This window comes from Taudactylus pleione, unplaced genomic scaffold, assembly GCF_031769625.1.
Source record: "Taudactylus pleione unplaced genomic scaffold, aTauple2 ptg000326l, whole genome shotgun sequence".
NCBI lineage: Eukaryota > Metazoa > Chordata > Amphibia > Anura > Myobatrachidae > Taudactylus > Taudactylus pleione.
Window position 1 is genome coordinate 8,884,236 of NW_028284727.1, and position 24,148 is coordinate 8,908,383.

General features: G+C 38.3%; 1 protein-coding gene across 1 annotated transcript in view; it reads left to right on the forward strand.

The window, feature by feature from the left end:
• The window catches only part of LOC148509478 (uncharacterized), a 621,587-nt gene that overhangs the window by 578,602 nt on the left and 18,837 nt on the right, over positions 1-24,148 (forward strand). The window contains exons 76-83 of the mRNA XM_088443077.1: positions 2,243-2,287; positions 3,765-3,809; positions 3,918-3,962; positions 17,430-17,474; positions 17,990-18,034; positions 18,141-18,185; positions 21,389-21,436; positions 23,891-23,935. Of these exons, the coding sequence (XP_088299203.1) occupies positions 2,243-2,287; positions 3,765-3,809; positions 3,918-3,962; positions 17,430-17,474; positions 17,990-18,034; positions 18,141-18,185; positions 21,389-21,436; positions 23,891-23,935 (363 nt within the window). The remainder of the gene's footprint in view (positions 1-2,242; positions 2,288-3,764; positions 3,810-3,917; positions 3,963-17,429; positions 17,475-17,989; positions 18,035-18,140; positions 18,186-21,388; positions 21,437-23,890; positions 23,936-24,148) is intronic.

Sequence of the window (24,148 nt, forward strand, 5' to 3'; positions counted from 1 at the left end):
TTATCGTTAGGCTGTGGGGAAGGGGGGTTAGGGTTAGGCACCACTGGGAGGAGGTTAGGGATAGGCACCAACCGGGGAGGGTTAGGCTTAGGGTGCAGGAAGGGGGGTTAGGTTTAGGGACCACCAGGAGGAGGTTAAGGTTAGGCACCACCAGGGGGGAGGTTAGGGTTAGGCACCACTAGGGGAGTGTTAGAGTTAGTGTGGAGAGGGGTAGGGTTAGGTTACTTACTAGCCCCTGTCAGCATCTTCAACATCCAGATGCCACCATCAGTCTTATGACCACCGGCATCCTGTCCGTCACTAAATCATACCAATTCCTATATGATATATCTAAAATACAGTATGACAACCATCAAATCCTATGTCCTTCTCAAGTCTCTATGGTCATCTCATATTATACCACTTGAATAAATTCTGTTATCTCATATATTATGCTTCCCCATATACATATAAGACTATTGTCTAACAACTTGTGAATGTCTCCTCATCCCCAAACTTATACCACCCAAGCTTTGCCCTATCTTCATATATTTTATTGCAACACATTCATTCCCCATCCATAACTTTTGTTTACTATTGATGTTATCTTAAATGTCACTATGTTTATGTTTCAGACCCCATGCACCGAATGCTAGACCTAACAATTCTAGGGTTCTTATTGAGATCAACCACAATGGCATGTTTTGCATGCTTACTGTTGCCATTAGCCATGAGCTCCAGCCATATCATTGGTTGCTGTCATGAATTATTGCTAAGTCCTATCTGCCCTGGAAACACAGCTACCAAAATGTTGCATCAATCTCAGATCTCTGCATTATGTTTTATACCCCCTAGACCTAAACATGTTTAAAGCATACTTTCTAAATATTCAGTCCTTAACACTTTAGACTATCATCATCTGTTGACTTACCTATTCCTGTATCCACATTCACTTATTACTTTTTCCTTGGCAACTCCTTACTTTGCAATGTAAATGACACTTGATTTAGCAGACATTCCTGTTGCATACTTAATTTAATATTTGTTTGCATGCTTTATTTTCTTGAACCATTACATTCACAAGGTTGTGACATTTGTATCCTTTTATAGTTATTTTGCACATTTATTTTAAATCAGCACTAGAAAAACCATTGTATTTCTCTTTGCATGCTAGATATATTTTTGGAAGCTCATTTTCTTTTCACTGGCAGCAGTTTTAGGGTACTTCTTTGTACCAGCCACATACCTTTCTCTACAAACCTGTTATAATGTGCACTATATGACACCATTACACCACTTAATAATTGAGCTAATTTGTAGGTATGAATAATATATGTATATTGTAGATTTCCTGTCACTTACAGTACAAGTAATTTTCTTTGTAGAGACACAAGTGAAATAATAAATAAGTGTAGAAGCCTGCAAGGAAGTTAGTTAAGGAGAATATTTACAAAATATATTGAAATAGTCCTGTGAGGAGCAAATGTGATGAGATGACAGAGATCTTAGGAAACAGATCATGGTATACATTTAATAACACAACTTTTCTTAATGACCTCAGAGTAAATACTGTCTAAATTTAAGCTTCATAATATAGCTGTAATCCTGTAAAATAAATGAGTTAAGGTGTTTGCTGGTATACAGTCAATAGGCCAGTAATCTGATAAAAAGAATTGTCTGGCACTTTACAAGAGATCACACAGGGAGTCACATCCCTGTAATATTGAGAGCTCATCTTTCACATTTCCAAATATTGAAAAAGCATTTCCAAATATTTAAAAAGCATCTGAGGAAGTGAACAGAGTGCATGTAAAATGTGCATTAAACAATTCACTTGGACTTTTTCATCTACGCCAATCATTTGGACATTTTTAATATTACCAGAGAAATGATAATTGGGGATTAGTTTCTGCATGAAAACATTTCTTTAACCTAAGACATTGGTTTACTGTTTATTTAGAGTTACCATTATTTTAACTTGTTTGATCTGAAATACAATAGATAATTTAAATGATTAAACTCTAGAAGGCTTTGTTATTTTTTGCTAATAGTTAACCAAGATATCACATTGCAAAAAAATAGAAAAGTATTGATATTTATAATAAATCTCATTAGATGAATAACATCATATCAAAGTAGATTCATTAATTTTTTCAGTGTACACAATATATTTTACTATCATTCTCCATTCACCTATACCATAGAGAGCTCCCTTCCCACTAAATGTAGATCACCACTAACTCTTTGGTCATATCATTTGCAGAGACACCAGTGAAAAAACATGAAGAGCTAGCAAAAGAAAAGAAAGGTAACCATAAAAATGTTCTTGTTATGTTTCTGGGCTGTTATCTGAGCAATCACATATAACTGGGTCAATTTCCAATCACCTTCAACACTGCTTGTTTCTCTCTCTAATGCAACTGAGATCTGAAAAATAAGCTGTAATTGAAAGCAATAGAACCACTGTGTCAGATTTCCTCTGCTATAGAGGAGTTGATTCGGTATGCAGTCAGGAAGCCGACGGACCTTATCCCGACCGCCGGCCTCCCGGCTCGGGTCTAAAGACAGGCGTCGAGATGCAGTGGTGTGAATCTGCTAATGTGCGTACAAAGACATATTATCAGCAAACCATCAGCTGCACCATCAAACATTGTACCTGCTTATGATAGGTGCAGAATGTCTGAGGGACCAAGTCCACCATTATCAGTGGAACCGCATTTTTAGATGCAGTAGCTAACACCGACATGCATGTGACATGCTCACTCCTGTTAGCTACCCCTCCACCCAGTTATCACCCTGAAATACCCATTAAAATTACATGGATCTCCATGCAATTTCAATATGTATCCCCCGGTGGTAACCACTGGGATTCATCTATAACCATAAGGAAAACATTGGGGGCTTGTACCAGATGCTTTCCCTGTGTAGAACTCAGAATCACCCCCAGAGTGAACCAACCAAATCCAAAGGCAATAAACAGTGGTGTTACTTAAATGTGAGTGTCTGGCCATGATAAATAGAGTGAATTGTGCTTGTCTTAGATAAGGAAGAACAATAGTACTATTATTGGAAAGGAAAATGGATTTAGTAAATTTCTTATATAAAACAGGATGTAAAAAGCAGAAATTGTGGGTGAGGTGGAAAGCAAAATTTTTTAGCATTTGTATTTTGCATTCACATGAAAACGTAAATTATTTAAGTATATAACTATTGTGCAGATCAGCTAAAATTTGTATAATCAGCAGGATAATTGTATAATGTCTATGCATGAGCATTACAGGGGCATTAGCTGATAAACAGCTTCAAAAGCTCCTGCAATGGTAGGATTGGGAAAACAGGTTGGGAAAATAAGGAGAGACAGTAAAGATAGGTAACCAGACAAATTGTCTCTCCTAACCTAAAAATAAATCTTGATACAGTATATAATACAGTTAATTAAAATGTACAGTACTGTACATTTCCACTCACTGATTAGTAATTTTCTTAGCAGAAACACAAATGAAAAAATATGAAGAACCAGTTAAAGAAAAGAGAGATAACCATATAATTTACTTTACCTAATGTGTTTCAGGACAATAAGTTCTAGCACACATATTGCTGCAACCAATGTTGATGACTAGTGGCTGAGCTTGGTTCTCTCTCTATTGCAGCATATATCTAACAAAGCATCTCTAATTCAAAGTCATAGACACATGGATTTCCATCATTTATGTAGCTAAATTGTTGATAATAACCATTTGAGGAAAATGCAGATGTTGTTCACTCACTAGCAATTTCCTTTGTAGAGACACCAGTGAAAATACATGAAAAGCCAGCAGAACTGATAATAGGTAACCAGATAAAGTATTTTATCTATCTTAAGTAAAGAAATAGGAAAACAACAATTCAATAAAATTTGACATAGATTAAATCTCATTTATTTGGAATTTACTTTTCAGAGAAACCAGTGAAAAAACATGAAGAACCAGCAAAAGCAAAGAAAGGTAACTAAGACCTAATATTACAGGTTTTTGGTCAGAAATATTGACTAGCAATAAAAATTAATATTACTGCCATTGATTTCTTAAAATGAATATGTCATCAAGTCATCCTATTTTATATATACTTTACTTTATAGCCCGTTGTTCAATATGTAACATAAATTAGGTTCTCCTGTACCCCTGCTGACTTTGGGATGGGAATTCAACTTTCTGTCTATGTGCAATGTTCTATTCCATGCAGACTTCCTCTAGTCAACACAGCAAGAGAGCTGTAAGTGATGGAGGATGCTGGCACAGATTCACAGGGTACTATGTAGTAAAGAAAAATAAATACTTCCATTAGCACATAGGAGGACCTCTGCTAAACTTGACTGATTTTGTATTTTGTGGAGTACAATAAATTTTGTTTTATTTATTTAAATTTAGTGTTATACGTTACCCTAATCATGGCTTCTAGTGCCTAACCCTAACTCTCCAATAAGTACCTAACCCTAAATAAAAGTGTCAAACATTTCTGTTGACTATTTCCATGTCAACAATTTGAACCTGTTGAGCTTTTGAACCTGCTGACCTTCTGTACTGTCAACCTTCTGTTTTAACAACCTTCTTTCATGTCAACATTCCTGTGTCGACCAAATCATTGTCGACTTTCTGTATAGAACCTGAGAAAGGGACATTTTTTTTATTGATAAGCTGCTTAAAACATCATTTGTTGTGATAATAAAGTGTGATAATATATTATAGCTTTTGCACACTGAGTTAAATTGTGGACACAGCATTTCCTCAAAATGATGATATCACCTCACTGAATAGTAATTATCTTTATAGAGACAAAACTGAAGACAGGTAACCATATAAACAGCTCATTGAACCTGACATTTTTTTTTTACATAATTATTGACCAAATAATTTGGTAGTGCTTGGTTCTCTCAGCAGTGTATCTATTTAAAACCATGAAGATACAGGGCTTTAAAATGCAAATTAAATTAAAATTGCAGGTTTAAATTGAAAATTGAAAATGACACATGCAGTCAGTGTAAAGCATGCCAGGCTTTACACTAACTGTGGGTGCCATTTTAAATTTTCACCTGCAACCAGCCAGGACTCAGTTGCCTAAAAAATTCACTGCTTAATTAAGCCTACTGTCTTGAATCTCTTTCGCTAGTGGCAGGGCCAAATAGGTCTGAAAATTATCAGCAGGGTTTCTAGCTGTTTAACTACTGACAAATAGATTGAAATACTGTATGATGTTCCTATGTCAGGAAACCTTACCATTACACTATTATTGAGAAAGGATTGTGCACATATAAAAAAAAAATCAGACAACCTTCTCTATGTTACTGATGTTGTAACAGTTGGGTGAGGAAGTGGGATGTTTTTTAAATGATAAGCTGAAACATACCTGTACTGTAAATATGCTATAATAATTCAACATAATAACACATATGAGCTACTAAGATACTAATTATTAGCAGAGTTTATGTCACATAGCATTGTCATAAAACTTAGATAGCCCATATCTCAATAGCAATTTAGAAGATATGCTTGTAAAAATTCAATGTAAGTACACATTGTAGCCATTACAATAATTTTTAAGATAAACTTGTGGCATATATTATTTATGCTAAAAGAAATATAGTCCATCACTGTCTAGCAAATTCTTTTTTGGATACAATAGAGAAAAAACAGAAGAAACCAGCAAAACTAAAGACAGGTAACCATATAAAATATCTATTCTTTCCTCAAGAAAAAATATTTGCAACTGTTACCTAAAGATCAATGATAATTCAGACTCAGGCCCATATTCAATTTGAGGCAAAAAGTCCAGACTTCTTGCCTCCTTCGTCTATTTTCCAGGTGGAAAATTATCGCTTACGTGCCCGCTATTCCCCCGTTTCAATTCCAAAGTAGGCGAAAACAGGAACAGGCAAAACTTGGATCAGCGAAAAAATACGGGAATTTTTGGGAAATAATGTAGGACCCCCCTAAAGATGTACAGACCTGGGGGATCACTATGGGTACTCCCGTTTCTGCCTGCAGAAAAAAGTTGGGTTTTTAAATAGCTGTGGCAGCTGTTTTTTTCCCGACTTTGAAGAAGTGATGCAGAAGAGCACTTAGCTTTTTTTCATTTTTAAGAGTGGTCCCATCAAATTTGGGGTACTTGACAATGGGTACTAGCATATTTTTAAGTCCCTAGTCTAATTTTTTTTAAATTCAGCAAAAATGCACCTGCCACATATAAGGGAACCCCTGTGGATTTAATTTTTTCACCCCCCAAAAAAAATAAAAATTTGGGGGGGGGTGTCCTGATTTTTTTTTCTGTTTTTTTTGCACATTTCATTTTAAGGGTGCATTCCCAAAGGTGCAGGCTATTTTTTTTAAGCCTGCACCCCTAAATCCCAAATCTGCACTTTTTTTCACCTGCTGAAGGCAATTGAAAAATTATCTCATTTTTTTTTACATTGACTGTTTGCACGATCTACGAACATAAATGGGAATTTTTGGGAAATGTGCCTGGGACCCCCCTAAAGATGTACAGACCTCCGGTATCACTATGGGTACCCCCGTTTTTGCCTGCATAAGAAAGTCGGCTTTTTATATAGATACGGAAGGTGTTTATTTTTCACGACATTGAAGAAGTGATTCAGAATAGCAATTAGGTTTTTTTTTCATTTTTAAAAGTGGTCCCATCAATTTTGGGGTACATGAAAATGGGGGTAAGCATTTTTTTAAGTCCCTAAAATAATTTTAAAAAATCTGCAAAATTGCACCTGCCGCTTGTCCCCACAATGAAGAAAACACCTGCCGCATACATGGGGACCCGACATGTATTAATTTAGATAGTTTGGCACTTTGTTCCCCTATTTTTTTTTTTACTCCCAAAATTAAACATCATTTTTTTTGAGTGTCCAGTATATATTTTAAAACTTTTTTTGCCACAGTTTACCTTTAGGGGACTGTCTTAAGGCTGCACGAGGGTTCCCGCAATGTTGTACCCCAAAATTGCAATTCTGCACTTTTTTCCACCTGTTATTCATAGGCGAAACTTTTTCGCCTATTACATTGCATTGACTTTCCACCTAGGTGAAAAGTCTTCCAAATTGAATATGGAGGAAACTCAAAACAGGTGAAAATTACGTCATTGGCGAAAAAGTATCGCCGATCCGGATTTTTCGCCTCAAATTGAATATGACTCTCACTCAGATTCACTCACTAAAAATGTTTTTTCAGAAAAACAAGTGAAAAAACCGAAAGAACCAACAAAACCAAAGAAAGGTAACCATATATATGATATTATAGTCATGCTCAGAAAAAAGTGAAAACAATTATCCAGTACACTAATACACTAACAGGTAGAATGTGTCCAGATTGATTGGGTAGAGGTGGACTCAAATATATGTTGCTGAGTTGCTAATGCCTAATCATAGAGGATGCATACTGTACAGTCACTTTACTTAACCTTAGTGTCTAATAACTACCTACAAGACACATACACAAGCTGTCTAATATCCATGGTCTTTTCTTGTCATAATAAGACTACATTTTAAATCAGTAGTATACAATAGCTTATTACAGCTTTGTCCCTTTCAAATAATATCTAAATATACGATTGAACTGATTTTATCATAAATTTCCTGAAAATTCATCAAAATTTTCCATTTTTGCATCGGCTATGCTTTTTATATAATAATATTTTTCTAATTTAGAGACACCAGAGAAAAAACAAGAAAAGTAATCTACAGAACATAATAAAGGTTAAAACATAAATAGTTTTGAAAATACATCATCAGTGACATAGATGATTTTCTACATGTATTATTGGTCTTCCACTATGAAAAGTCCTATCATGCTTACCATTACTGTGAAACATGCCCATTAGGGGTATTTATAATAAATTGAGGAGGGAAAGATTAGTCATTTACTGGGATATGAGACAAAGTGTGAAAGCTTAATTATGGAAGTAGAATTGGGTGAGCATGGATAGAGACAAATAAGATAGTCCTACAAAGATATGTGGCATAATATATTTGATTAGTTGGATTAATGTCTACATTTAGGAACTTCATTATCTATTATGACCTAAGATTGTATAGATTGAAATGAGAATGTATAGTGTTTGTTTAAAGTCCAAACTACAAGATGGCTATTACAGTATCTTTTGGATGTCTAATTGGAATATGTACTAAAAGTGAGCTAACGGTGGCCTAGGACTGTGCTAAACAGAATAAATGTGAATGAGTCCAAAATGGTATGCAACATTCTGGATATCCTATAAGGATTCTGGATTCTAATATCTATACACTCCTGCCTATACCTTCTAATATCCTGCCTATAAACCTTTAAGGTTGACGCAATTTGCGTACGCAGTCATACATTAAATAAAGACTCCAGACCTTGAACCTGTGGTTCCAAAGCACAAAGTATTATTAAAGTAAAAGTACAGTCAGTTACACGCTATGATCTAAGTACAATTTAGCGCAAAGAAATTATACAGACCCAAGTACAGTTCCAAGTACAGTTATACATACGCAGGCGCTCTGGACCAGATCCCGGCATCAGCAAGATAACCTCCGTCAATCAGCAATCAGCAAGAAGACTAGAAACCCAGAGTCAGAGCACACATATTTATACCCCCCCAGAAATAGACAACACAATAGAAAGGCTTGTTGCTGATGCCATTGGTTCCCAAGCGGGACGCATCTGTTACAGAGCATTTAACAGGTTGATTCAAATAGACACAGTCCAGCCTCCAACAGCTGGTTGCCTCTGTTTCCCGCCTCATGCAAATCCTAACAGTTGGTTTTAAAATGTACATTTCAGTGCTTGAAGTCTCTGCGGCCCATAAGTTGCGAGTGCATGTTGCGATCTTCCCACCGACAATACCGGGAAGCTGTGAAGAGGGTGCAGATCAGTATAATACCAAGCACGGCATACTTATCATGTATTAAAACTGAGCTACTAAATAACCTTTATTTCACAGCAATTGTAATAAATGAACAAACTTGAATCTTATACTTTAAAGCTTATGGAATGTAAGTATGTGGGGTTTGATAGAAAGACGCTAGTTAACTTGGGGCAGATGCGTGCACATGAGACTAATAAACAGCATTCTCATGCAGGATATTGTGCATTCACTACTGAGCGTCATGTTAGCAGCTCAACTGTGCGTAATGTGCGGTGCTTATGCATGAGATTCCATCAATGATGTACTTAACATATACATATATATATACATGTGCATACACATATATATATATATATATATATACTTACATACACACACACATCTCATTCCTCACTCACAGTTTCAAACTGCTATGCAAATGTGTTACCCCCAGCTGTGAAGCCGGGGCCATTCTGTCTGGGTGTGGGACTAAAACCTGTTTAGGATTCAGACAAATTCATTTGTGTAGATCAATGTCTGGGTTATATTACAATTGCCACAACTATACTTGTCTATATACAGGGATTCCCAATTTGTATGTAAAACACTCACAGTATTCTAGTGCATTGTCTATTCTATTTACTTTTTCTCAGGAGGCTGTTCTTCCAGTTGCCCTTGGTAGATTATCAAAAACATTGCCATCTGTACTTAGCTCGTGAGTTGTAACTCAAAATGGTGCTGGTCGCAAAATGGCGTCTAGCAGATTCTTGTTTCTAAAACGGAGTATAGCTGCCATTCGTAAGATGGCATTGCGCATGCTAATTTTTACGCTAATTCCATCTCAGCCACTAATCCAATTTCGACAGTCCACTCTTTGATAGCGAACAACATGCTATCACATCCTGATGTTAAAATTAATTTTAGGCATACATACGTATATTACTTAATGTTATTAGGGGATGGCACAAGGTGGTTCTTAATCCATCAATAATGTGTCTCTAGGAGGGGACATAAAGCTACCATTATACACACACCGTGGACCTTGGGAGATCATGTGAAAGATGTGGGGATGCACCAGTCCTATAAAGGCAGTCTTGAAGGGAGATTGAGACTTTACATTATCTGAGGTGTTTCAATAGTAACATTTCAATAATACATTTTATGCACATCTAAATATAATACATTAGATTATGGCATTTCCTAGTTCAGGGTTGAAATGCAGTTCTATATTTACCTCAGTATTCATATTGCCATTACTGACCACCATCATAATTTCATTCTTTCGTCTTACTCTATTTTTACATTTTCCACACTTCAACACAATAGAAACATACCGGACACATAGGCCAATTACTTTGATTTCAATCAGTATAAGGATCAAGAATTTGCCTATGCTGGCGATCACTTCCTGGACCCATTCCCCTAGGCCTGAGAACCATTTCACTGGGTTCAACCATGAGACCCATCCTTCTATTTTCTCCCCTACTTCAGCCACTGAAGCATTATGGTTCTTACGAAACTCCCATTTTAGCTGCAGAATTTTGTCCATCTTCCAGTCTATCACCTCTTTGGGGTCGCTGGTATCATTGGTGACATAGGTGCAACACTTCACTCCAAATTGGGTGGCCAAAGTTACGCAATACCCTCCAGTAACAGCAGTTAAATAATTTAATACTAGTCTGTGTTGCACCAGTTCTTTCTTGTATGCTTGCAATTCTCTCCCTGTATACCTGAATGTGTCATCATACATCTCGGTGATATTATCTATTGATTTAGCAAGTTCCTGAATATATCTAAAATTTAATGTACCCCGAGCGATTCTGGTGGGATCCAGTGCGACTAAAACTTGGAAGCCAGTTGTCTCACTAATTAACTGAGTGGCTTTATGCACGTCACCAGGTATCATAATTTGTTTGCCTCTGTGTACATACTGCATGTGAAGATATGGTGATGGTGTGTTTTTGTGAATAACAAGTATTTCACCATGTGTAAGGGTCATAACTTCTGGGACTACTCTTCCCAGGTAACACAAACCTTCAGAACTCGGGGAGAGCCACTTATACGCCTTTCTTCCACATATAAAATACACATTATCGGGGAGAACATAAGGAATAGTATGCATCATTATCATTAAACACATTTCCCTTGCAAACAATCCTATCTCAGGGTCTTCCATCTGGTACATGCAAGTCTCTGGTTGTATTATTTTTGCACAATAACCATCTGGTACCTTACCAATAATTTCTTTGGTGGAACTCAATCTGTACCAGTACCTAAAATGTTTCCCACTAGATTTAATTGAACGTAACAGATCATGGTTTATGGACTCATTATCAGCTCTCTGTGAGAAGGTAATCATCTGATTATTCCCCATCACTTCCCAACTCCCGGGTTTATTGGGGTTGGTTATGTTTAAACACAAATGTGATCTATCTACTTAGAATTGATAGAGTTTGAAATGAGGTGGTTTGGATGAGAGGAATTTTCCATCCAATGTTTTCCCTTTTTGTAATTTTAAAATTTCCGTGATATTCAGTGGAAATGGCACGAACCCTGCGTTATGCTGTCCCTGTGGCACATGTGAACACACCCAGCATTCAGTTTGATTTAACACTTTGCCTACCATGCTATGATAATCTTCTAAAGGATACCCACCCCAGTACGGGTTATATTTAGGCTGGCACCGTTGAATACAGTTCTCATCAACTAGGGACCCACAAAGCTCACAAATACAGGAATCTTCAGACGATAAACCTCCACACCATCCCCGAGTATCCGGAATTATAGCTCTCTTAACAATAACAGTACTAAGATTGGTCAGACACTCCCCTGATTTGCATTGCTCTCCTCCTGGCTCCACTCCATCAGCACTGCCATCAGCTCCCATCTCCTCTATCGATCCTCCATCACAGAAACTGGGTATCCCCAAACAAACCAAGATGATGGAAACTCTTTTTAATCCTCCCGGCACAAGCTCGCAATCGACAGGTCCACGTTATCGGCCTCGTCTCTGCCTTGTATCTCCACCGGTTGGTTAACATCCCTATAGTGAGTGGAATGGACCCACGTATCTTCCCCGGCCACCCTTTGAGGTTGTGGTACTTTGTCAACATCATCAGATATGGACCTTTCCACCGATCAGTCAAACAACCTGAGCTAAAAAAATTTTGGATCATAACAAATTCCCCAGGTTTGACATCATGACAGTTTGCATCAGATATGCTGGAAAATAACATTTTCAATTTCAGTTGTTCTTACTCATCTTCGTGAGACACTGCACAGTAACCTCATTATCATATTTTCACATGAGGCTGCCTGTTAAACAGTATCTCAAAGGGGGACAGGTAGACAGATGGTCTGGGATGATCTTGATATTAATACCCATCACTTCACACAGGTTATAGAAGACATTACTTGTGAAATGAGTATCCCTCCTATATTCAATTGTTCTAGGGATACTGTATTTGTACACAAATTCCTGCAATTTAAATTCTGTTATCAATATCTACTGCTCTAAATATTGCCTGGGCCCCTGGGTTGGACAGTATTCCAAGTATTTGACCTTAGCCTGGCATGGCTGCCATTTGTCCTTAGCGACCTTGTGTCCTGTGTGTGAGAGACAAAGCACAACAGTTTAATATAATTTAAACATGACCTAAATACAACAATAAATCATACACATTTTACATTAGAACAGATCCATTGGCAGGTTGAAAAGATTGTAAACAGTCATATAAGGCCTGGGAGAAGATACTGGGGTTGTCTATGAACCCATGGGACACTCATGTCCATGTGTAGTGTACACCTCCCCCTAGGTGGGAAAAGTAAAATACTGACAGTCAGGGTGTTAGGGCACAGGGATCAAAGCAGAACAGAGATTCGGTATCAGTTACATCAATTACCATTACCAGTTTTTCCTTAGTACTTCCCGTCAACCTGTCTATATGCAGACCACAAGTATGACCCAACTTCTAGCATTGGCTCCCACTCTCCAATAAAGCATTAATGGCCACAATTGGAGCTGGTGCCTGATGGACATTTGCTGGTCTCTGTGCATATCCCTTATGGGGATATCCAGGTACTCCCTGGTTTGGGGGTCCTACCTCTTTGCTATGCAGCTCTTACTTATGTGTCCTGGCTGGTTGCAATTAAAACACTTTCGTGGGAAGGATTGTTGTGTGGGTTTAGCAGGAGAGAAAGGTGGTGGGTTTGGGTAAGGATATTGAGGAAAAATATTTTGTGGGAGGTATGGAGCTTGTGGGTAGTATGGGACTTGTGGTTGTGTAGGATAAGTGGGATAAGGCTGTGTTTGCTGTGGTGTAGGATTAGTGAGGGCATATAACTGTTCAGGTGAAAGTGTGTGTGTGGGTGCAAGTGTGTCTGCTGGATGTGATGTTACCGTCATTCCTTCCAGAGCTTGGATACTGACAGCCATTAGTTTTTCGCTCTGGGTCTCACTCTTCTTTGAGATGTTTTTATCATGTTCTATGGCAGATTCTATAAGGGTATCTATTGTGACTCCCCTCCAGCCAGGCTGTGAAGTCTGAACCCAGGTCTTTAGGTTCTCTTTAAGACCGTCCATGAGTATGGTGACTATCATTCCCCTGTGGTGAGTGCTATCTTTAATATCTTCTAACCCAGTGTACTGGGTGATAGCCTGCAGAGCCCGGTCATAATAATCTTCTGCAGATTCACTCTCCTTTTGCTTTATGGTGAAAATTTTGTTCCAGTTAACTACTACTGGAAAATATATACCCAATTGAGTTACACTGCAGGAAATGTTACCTTGGTTTACTTGGTCTGGGAACGTCACCATCCAATACACAATCCGTGATAAATTTTGTCACGTCGATATTGCATGGTAGACAGGCCCTTAACACCACTCGCCAATCTTTATTAGTTGGCTCATGAGAACTACCCAAATTCCTCAAAAATCTTTGACATTTTGCTAGTTCCTTTTTGGGATCGGGGAAATCATTTATGATGGAACTTAGTTCTGCCCTTGTCCAAGGACAATGCATTACCACTTCCCTCGTGGGCACTACACCGTTCGCATCTGCATTTCCATTCGGAACAGTTATTGTCCGAATGGGATGCAGACCGGCAGCGCTGCTACCTTTGACCTTGTTACCTGGCTGGGGGTTTAATCTGTTGCTGCTACGTATGGTATTAACAACTTCATCTATGGGTGCAGAGGGTGTTAGCACTTCCATTGCTGTTACCGATGGAGATGGCGGCATCACTCGTGATTGTTGTGGTACAGCATCTATCTTTTGTACAGCATGGGAAATGGCAGACATTACAATAGGCTCATCATCCACATCATGAACATTTTCTTTATGGTTGCTTAAGAGAGGGTACAAATTGCTTGTTACATTTTTATGTTTTTTTTCGATAACTGTACTTGCACCCCCACCCACATAAGGTGGCGGTGGTGTGCGTGAACTGCTGGCAATACCTTCTTCAATGCTAGCCACACGTACGCGCCATTTTGCGGCAATACCTTGCCACACGTACGCGCCATTTTGCGGCTCGCACGCATTGCAATCCAGTGCCGCGGGTGTATTTGCTGGCAATGCGCTTGCAATGCTAGTTTGTGTCGCTTGCACATGTTTAAGCCATGCATCCCCTTCACACTGGCACAATTTTAAACATTCATAATATTTTACCTTCTTACCTCGAGACCGTATCAGACTGATGTGGTCCCGGACATTATCCAATACATCTTTATCAAAACTACTTATTCTGGGAAATGGTTTAACACTCTTCATTGTTATTTGAAACCATATATCACAATACCTTATTGCATAAGTACCGTACTTAGTATGCATAATACGATGGGCCGATGCAAGCGGCACCTCCATTAGCAGTACATCATTGTCTAACATCTCTATTGTTTGCCTGGCTCCCATCTTGAGACAACTCCTACTTTTTTCAATAAAGATGTAAACTGGTGAAAGACAGTCAAGATACTTTCACTTACCTGCGGACACCTTTGAAAAAGGGTGTATCCACCAAACCCTATGAAGGACCTCTAGATGCCTTCACTCACCTATGGAAGGAATATGCTCCCATACAATAAAGTCCCTTTTTGACTACGTTTCAACTGCTAGGGGGCAGCAAAGTACCCTTTGTGTTCCAGGTGATTTCGTCCACCCTCCCACCAGCTCACAATCACAATCTAGCCAAGATTATGGAGTTCAATTATAGTGTTCAAATAAGCCTAACAGATCACACACATTGATTACTGAACCCTAACAAAAATAGGGGGCTGAACCCCAACAAAAATAACAAACCATACACCTGCTCTGTGTAAAAGTAAACGGTATGCTGCAAACGAGTCACTAGGCCACCTTCCTGCGCCTAGCACTTAAGGGTCCTACGATACCTTAACATTTAGGTCCCGTGTTACACCCTAAACAAACACTCACGGTTACACACTTTTTTCCTGCGCAGAAAAATACACGTTAACTCAGTTATTGGCAACAATTGAACAATGTAAACCTCAACGGCTTTGTTTAAACACATGGCAGCACAACCGGAAATACGTATACGCTATTGTGGGACCAGTCGCATACACAATAATGTGACTACTACACAACCGTATGACATACCCTTAGCTGCATACGCAAAAGTGCATCTTTATTGTGCGCAAAAATGCGACTTAGCGAATTACCCCTTTTAAACGCAAAATACTATCAACAAAGGAAAACAAACTTTTTCCTTTCTTGTCCCTGGATTCTAGTCAGTGTACCTTGACTCACACGATAATGGATAGCGACCTCTCAGCATAGAGTGGTTGCAGGGAAAACTGCGTGTGGCCACTATCCACCCTTTGGTGAGATATCGATAATCATATTTTATCGTGTGAACAGGTAAGTGACTTCACTATGAGCCCCCAACTAAGGATTCTGGATTCTAACCTCTATACACTCCTGCCTATACCTTCTAATATCCTGCCTATAAACCTCTAAGGTTGACGCAATTTGCATATGCAGTCATACATTAAATAAAGACTCCAGACCTTGAACCTGTGGTTCTAAAGCACAAAGTATTATTCAAGTAAAAGTGCAGTCAGTTACACGCTATGATCTAAGTACAATTTAGCGCAAAGAAATTATACAGACCCAAGTACAGTTATACATACGCAGGCACTCTGGACCAGATCCCGGCATCAGCAAGATAACCTCCGGCAATCAGCAATCAGCAAGAAGACTAGAAACTCAGAGTCAGAGCACACATATTTATACCCCCCAGAAATAGACAACACAATAGAAAGGCTTGTTGCTGATGCCTTTGGTTCCCAAGGGAGACGCATCTGTTACAGAGCATTTAACAGGTTGATTCAAATAGACACAGTCCAGCCTCCAACAGCTGGTTGCCTCTGTTTCCCGCCTCATGCAAATCCTAACAGTTGGTTTTAAAATGTACATTTCAGTGCTTGAAGTCTCTGCGGCCCATAAGTTGCGAGTGAATGTTGCGATCTTCCCACCGATGATACCGGGAAGCTGTGGAGATGGTGCAGACCAGTATAGTACCAAGCACGGCATACTTATCATGTTTTAAACCTGAGCTACTAAATAACCTATATTTCACAACAATTGTAATAAATGAACAAACTTGAATCTTATACTTTAAAGCTTATGGAACCTTGTATGTAAATATGTAATGTGTAAGTATGTGGGGTTTGATATAAAGATGCTAGTTAACTTGGGGCAGATGCGTGCGCATGAGACTAATAAACAGCATTCTCATGCAGGATATTGTGCATTCACTACTGAGCATCATGTTAGCAGCTCAACTGTGCGTAATGTGTGGTGTTTATGCATGAGATTCCATCTATGATGGACTTATACATATATATATATATATATATATATATATATACACACACATACATACACACACACACACACATCTCACAGTTTCAAACTGCAATGCAAATGTGTTACCCCCAGCTGTGAAGCCGGGGCCATTCTGTCTGGGTGTGGGACTAAAACCTGTTTAGGATTCAGACAAATTCAATTGTGTAGATCAATGTCTGGGTTATATTACAATAGCCACAACTATACTTGTCTATATACATGGATTCCCAATTTGTATGAAAACACTCACAGTATTCTAGTGCATTGTCTATTCTATTTACTTTTTCTCAGGAGGCTGTTCTTCCAGGTGCCCTTGGTAGATTATCAAAAACATTGACATCTGTACTTAGCTCGTGAGTTGTAACTCAAATTGGCGCTGGTCACAAAATGGCATCTTGCAGATTCTTGTTTCTAAAATGGAGTCTAGTTGCCATTCGCAAGATGGCGTCGCGCATGCTAATTTTTACGCTAATTCCATCTCAGCCACTAATCCAGCTTCGACACCTACCAAACACTATGAAAGGAAACTGTAGGCTTACTACTGTATATAGCTTTTATACAAATTGTAGATTGACACTTATTCACTATAATTTTCCTATTACTAACACTAGAATCAAAGATAGTTTAAAAAAATGAAAGTTTTAGGTAATCTAAAATTATTTATATGTAGAAAATGTTTAGCATGTACTGTCAATTAATCTTGAGCAATTTCTTTTGCAGAGGCACAAGTGAAAAAACCTGAAGAACCAGTAAAAGAGAAGAAAGGTAACCATATACAATATTCTAACTTAACTGAAGTGTTTCAGGACAAATGGCTTTAATTCAGATTTAGCTGCAACCAATTTTAGTGACTTTAGGCAGTACATAACTTTCTCTTTTGCAGCACAAATCTGAAAGAGCAGCTTTAATTAAAAGCCATGGTGACTATGTCTGATCTTCATTGCTATAGAAAGAGTTAACTAGGAACAAAGATGATCAGTAGTGCTCCTTGCTATTTGTGACCACCTGGACCCTATAAACAGATTTAATAGTGATTGTTGTTTATCTAATTTCATATATTATTCGAACAACCTCTTATATGTTATAGTCATTGATAGAGATAGGTGAGAAAAAGGTAAATTTTCTTGATTGATACACTGTTTAAAACATATACTTGTAATAATTCAATGTAATGACACATTTTAGCCATTACACCACTTATTTTTTAGCTAAACTTGTGACAAATTACATTTATGCTATAGGGCAGAAAGTCCATCACTCACTGGCTATTTCTTTTTTAGATACAGTAGTGAAAAAACATGAGGAGCCATCAGAACTGAAGACAGGTAACAATATAAAATATCTTATCTAGTTTTAAGAAGAAATTATATACAACTATTGACTAAAATGTCATAATGATCGAGACCCACTCATTTACAAATTTATTTTCAGAAAAACAAGCAAAAAAACTTGAAGAACCAACAAAGCCAAAGAAAGGTAACCATATACATGACCATGCATTTCATGTTTATGGCAGGAAATTTATGAAGTAAAGATTTATGATAAAAGCATTGATTCAGGGACATATTTATAATGGGTGCAGGGTGTGCGGTTCACACAGGCCCCTGGGTCCAGAGGGGGCCTGCACCGCACACCCTGCACCCATGAAACTTACCTCTCTGGAGTCCCACATCAGCTCTGGTGTCTGCACCTGTAAAAATGGCTGGAAAATGTCCGCCGTCGTTTGCGCATGCAACCACTGCCATTTTCCCGGTGACCTTTGCATGTGCTATAGACTCTGGGCACACTCTAGTGCCCATAGTCTATAAGTGCAGTGCTGGCCATTCACCATTCGGTGCGCAGCCGGACGGAGAGGAGGGGGCCTGTGTTGGAAACTGCACATGGGCCCCCTCCTCTCTAGAAATGCCCCTGCATTGATTCCTTAAGTAAAAGCTATAACCATATTTTCTAACATTGTTTTTCTTTATAGAATAGTCTATTTTACAATATAGCTTCTTGTTAAAAAATAACATGGTCCTCCATGACCCTGTTCACAGGTACTAGAGCAATTTATTCAAGGTTATGTTTATATGCTATGCTCTCTCCTGAACAGACTTCCTCCAGTTCACACACTGAGGGCCTGAGAGATGGATAGATGAATTTGAAGAGCCGCACACAAGTGCCTATACAAATCCATCCATCTCAGATGTGAATGCAGAGGGAGGTGTCATACACCTCCTTGCTGCATTTGTGATCCCAGCACTGTGACTGACATCACAATCATCGCGATGGTTGCTCCTTTTGTCAAGCTGCAGGAGCTGAAGCCTCCTGCAGCAAGGCCAGTGCCTGGTTAAACAAGAGGCCCGGAATCTATGTTTCATAACCAGACCCTGGCCTCATCTCTCACTGAAGATGGAGGTGACATGCCACCACTTCCGGGAACAGTGATCAGGCATGCCCATGCTCTACCCCCCAAACGCTGCATGTCAATCATGCTACCGCTTGGGGGGATTGCAAACAAGATCACAATACCTGGGAAGGGTTGGACTTAAGTATAAGGTGGCAGAGCTAATGTGTAATCATAGAGGCTACAGTCACTTTTTGTACCTTCAGCAACTAATAACTGCTTGTTTAGAATCCAAACTACAAGATGGCTGATAAAGTATCTTTTTGGATATTTAATTGGAAATATGTGCTAACAGAGAGCTGGTGGTGGTCCAGAACTATACTAAACAGAATAAATGTGGAACATCTTCTAATGTCATATTTATACTTTCAATATAATCTATTTTGGCAATATAGACTTTCTTTTACATTGTAGTCTCTTGTTTTAAAAAGTCATCCATGACACTGTTTGCAGGTGCAAGAGCAGATTCTATTGAAATATAGGGCTGGATTCAATTAGCCACGAAAAGCTGAAATCAGCCTAAAAAGATTTGCCTATTGCTGCTTTTCGCCTGTTTGCGTCTTATCTCCAAATTCAATTCCGGGTCCAATTTGCCAAAAGCGGTAACTCAATGCAATGAAACAGGCAGAACTGTTTCTCCAATGAATGGAAGGCGGAAAAAAGAGAACATCTCTATGTTTGGGTGCAAATGTGGGGAATTGATTCAGAACCATTTGGACACCCCACAAAGGACTAATCAGCCAAAAAAATTTAAAAAGTATAGGGACAAGGATAAAAATTAGCTAAATAGGTTTCTTGGGAGGCTGTATGGATGGGACATGTGTTTTTAGGATTGCAGGTGCATGCAGCAGGTGGATTTTTCACTTTTTTTAAAAGTGCACTTTAGAGATACAAAAATATGCTAGCACCCATTTTCAAGTACCCTAAATTTGACTGGACAAAAAAGTATGGTTTTCTATCATTCTTTACTGCTTTTACAAATATGCTTCTAGAAAGCTTTTAACACAAGTTAAGGACAAAATACTTTTATTAGGGCTAATAGTACACATCTGTAATGAATTCCAGTGTCAGTGCATCTTATTTTGGGGTATAGACTGATTCCCCCAATCTATTCAGTTCTTTCCGCCTATTATGCGGGTTCGCGCATGCCACAAATTTGCTTCTCAAACAGGTGACTGTGGCAGAAAGTACAGTAGGTGCATAGTTTCTGACTTTTCACATCTAATTGAATACAGGCCATAGTCTCTCTTTTATATTGTAGCCCCTTGTTAAAAATCAACATGGTCTTCCATGACACTGTTTGCAGGTGCTTGATAAGTTTATTTAAGGATATGTTTATGTGCTATGCTGTCTCATAAGCAGACTTCCTCCACTTCACACACTGCGTAAGCTAAGAGTTAAAAGCAAGTTGGCAAACTGTAGATGCATAATGCAATAAGTAGTTTACAAAAAAACTGTTACCATGGGTTTTGTCCAAAGGTATTCCTAAAGTTGTGCACTGCACTTGGGTGTGATTTGATGAACTCAAAATGTAGTATTTGCAAATATTTCCTCCATATTCTGACAAAAAAAGAAAAAATTATTGTCCTGTACACAAATAAACTTACTATTAGAACATATACAAACAGCTTGGCATCAGATTTGCTGGAAAGAGGAAACATCACATAAATGGGTTATACTCAGGGGCACTGAGGGGGGGGAGTGGGTACTAATTACCTGGGCCTGGGCTTGCTGGAGGGGCACGGGTCTGGCACCACTCCCCCCCCCCTCTTACATCACAGCAGCCAAGCACATGCTGCTATGTGCTGGGCTGCACTGGGAGATGGCTCGTGGCTGCTAAGAAGCAGCCACAGCAGTCTGCTATGCATGTGGGGGGAGTGCTCAAGCTGATCGCTCCCCTCACTGGTTATGCGCCAGGCTGGGGGCTCAGAGCACCCCGTCACCAGCATGTTTGCGGCATTGCAAAACTTGTCTTTTTTTTTTTTGTCTCAAAGGGGGCATGGAAACACCTCCCATGATTAGGCCAAGCCCCCTTTTACCCGGGCCCGTTGCGGCTCTTGGCTGGCCTGGTTATACTATCTATATAATAATTTTAGTCAGTCTTTTCTTGCCATAATAGGATTACATTTGGAATCAGTAGTATACAACGCCTTATGATAGTTTTTTGTCTTATGATTTAATATCTAAAAATATGATTGAACTGATTTTATTATTCATTTCCTAACAATTTATCAAAATGATTTGTTAAAATAGGCTGTACTATCTATATAATAATAATATTTGTTATATTTAGAAACACCAGAGAGAAAAAAAGAAAAAGAATCTTTAGAACTAAATAAAGGTAAAAACATAGTTTATAAAATTCATTATCAGTGATATGGATAATGTGCTACATGTGTAAATGATGAATACTGTGGTAAGTGAGCAGATACTTAAAAATCCACTATATATCATACCTTTAGGCTTACCATTAGTTTGGGACATTCTCATTAGACGGGTTTAGCAGAAATTAAACTGAGGAAAGGTTTAGTCATTTAGGTAGATAGAAAGAAAAGGGTGGAATATTGATTAAGTAAGCATGGGTATAGGAATATGAGATAGTCCAATAAGAAAGTATATAAAAACATGAAAGATATATTAACAGATGGGTTGATGTCTACTTTTAATATATTTATTACCTATTTTGACTTTCAATTTTAAAATTAAATGAAGGATGTGCAGTGCTTGTTTAGAGTCTATAAGAAAAAAGACAGTGGTCCAGGACTATGCTAAACAGAATAAATGTGGAACAGTACAAAATTTTAAAAAAAATGTATGATGTGGATTTAGTGAACATTCTGAATTAAGCAGAAAAACATTTTAATGTCTCAAGCTTTATGTCTGAAGCGCCACTTCAGTCTGCCTTTCATTCCCAGCACTCCACAGAGACAGCACTGACTAAGGTAGTAAATGATCTGGTCACTGCCAAGGCTAAAGGCCATTACTCACTCCTAATTCTTCTAGATCTCTCTGCTGCTTTTGACACTGTTGACCACTCTCTTCTCATACAAACACTACAATCCCTAGGTCTTAAAGACAAAGCTCTTTCTTGGTTCTCTTCCTACCAATCTGATCGCTCTTTTTCTGTTCGTTTTTTGGATTCTGCCTCTTCGCTACCTTTATCAGTTGGAGTACTGCAAGGCTCTGTCTTAGATCCTTTGCTATTCTCAATCTATACCACCTCTCTTGGCAAACTAATCTGCTCTTTTGGATTTCAGTACCATATGTATGTGGATGATACTCAAATCTACCTATCCTCTCCAGATTTATCACCATCTGTATTGGTCCGTGTCACTGAATGTATTTCTGCCATTTCATCTTGGATGTCATCTCGCCACCTGAAACTTAATATTTCTAAAACAGAATTAATTATATTTCCACTGGCCAATAACAGTTACCAACCTAATCTCTTTATCACTGTTGATAACTCAACAATCCACCCCGCCCCTCAAGCTTGCTGCCTTGGTGTCATCCTTGACACTGAACTGTCCTTTGTTCCCCACATTCAATCTGTCTCAAAATCATGTTACATACATCTAAAAAACATCCAAAATTCGACCATATCTAACACAAGATACTGCAAAAACTTTAATCCATGCACTCATTATTTCCCGCATTGACTATTGCATTAGTCTTCTTACTGGTCTACCCAAAAACAGGCTATCACCATTACAATCCATTATGAATGCAGCTGTGAGGCTTATATTCCTTGTCAAACATTCATTGTCTGCTGCCCCGCTCTGTCAGTCCCTCCATTGGTTGCCAGTTTTCTACCATATTCAATACTAAATACTGTTACTTACACATAAGGTCATTAACCAAACCACACCAACATACATCTCTTCACTCATCTCAAAATATCTCCCAACCTGACCTCTCCACTCAGCACAAGATCTGCGTCTTTCATCCCCACGCATTACTTGCTCCCATTCATGGTTACAGGACTTTCTTCGGGCTGCACCCACTCTATGGAATACCTTACCATGCACAATAAGACTTACCTCTAGTCTTCAATCCTTCAAGTGTTCCCTGAAAACTCACCTCTTCAGACAAGCTTATCAGATTCCAGAACCGACCACATATCCTTCACAGCTTCCATATTTTATTACATCCCCTATCACAGTACACATAACCTCACACATTATCTTTCTTTCACATACTCCTGACATTTAGCCAACATTCCTGTGTGACTGGATCATGCAGCCCATCAAGAAACTCTGCATTCTGGCTGGACCAAATTGCAATATATAGCACCTATCCTTGTGTATCAATGCCTATTTCCATATAGATTGTAAGCTTGAGAGCAGGGCCTTCCTACCTATATATCTGTATGTTATCACCCTGATTTGTTCTATAAATGTTTCCAATTGTAAAGTACAACGGAATATGCTGCGCTATCTAACAAACTGTTAATAAATAAATAAGCTTTGCTAGAATGTAGTTGAGGAGGTACGCAGATAAAGTAACATTCTCCATGCTGTAAAGTAAAATAAGCAATGGTGATAATTTAATGATATCAAACATTTAATCTATCCTACCAAATACTAACAAAGTAGACTGTAGCTTTTATACAATATGCATATTACCACTCATTCACTAGCAATTTCCTATAACTGACACTAGTCAAAAAAATAAAGATCCATCTCAATCAAAGGAAGTTAAAAAAGTTAAACGATTATCTAACCTAAAATTAAATCTTTTTGTAGAAAATTTTCAATATGTACAGTAAATTAATTTTTTGCAATTTATTTTGCAGAGACACAAGTGAAAAAAACTAAAGAACCAGTAAAAGAGAATAAAGGTAACTATATACAGTATTTTACATTTCCTAAAATAATTTAGGATAACTCAATATGAGCTGGAACCAATGTTAGTGACTTTGGGCAGTACATGCATTTCTCTATTGAACACAAATCTGAAAAAGCATCTCTAATTAAAACCATGGAAATTATGTCAGACCTTCTTTACTACAGGAAGTTAACTAGGACAAAAATGATCAGTAGTGTTCCTTGCT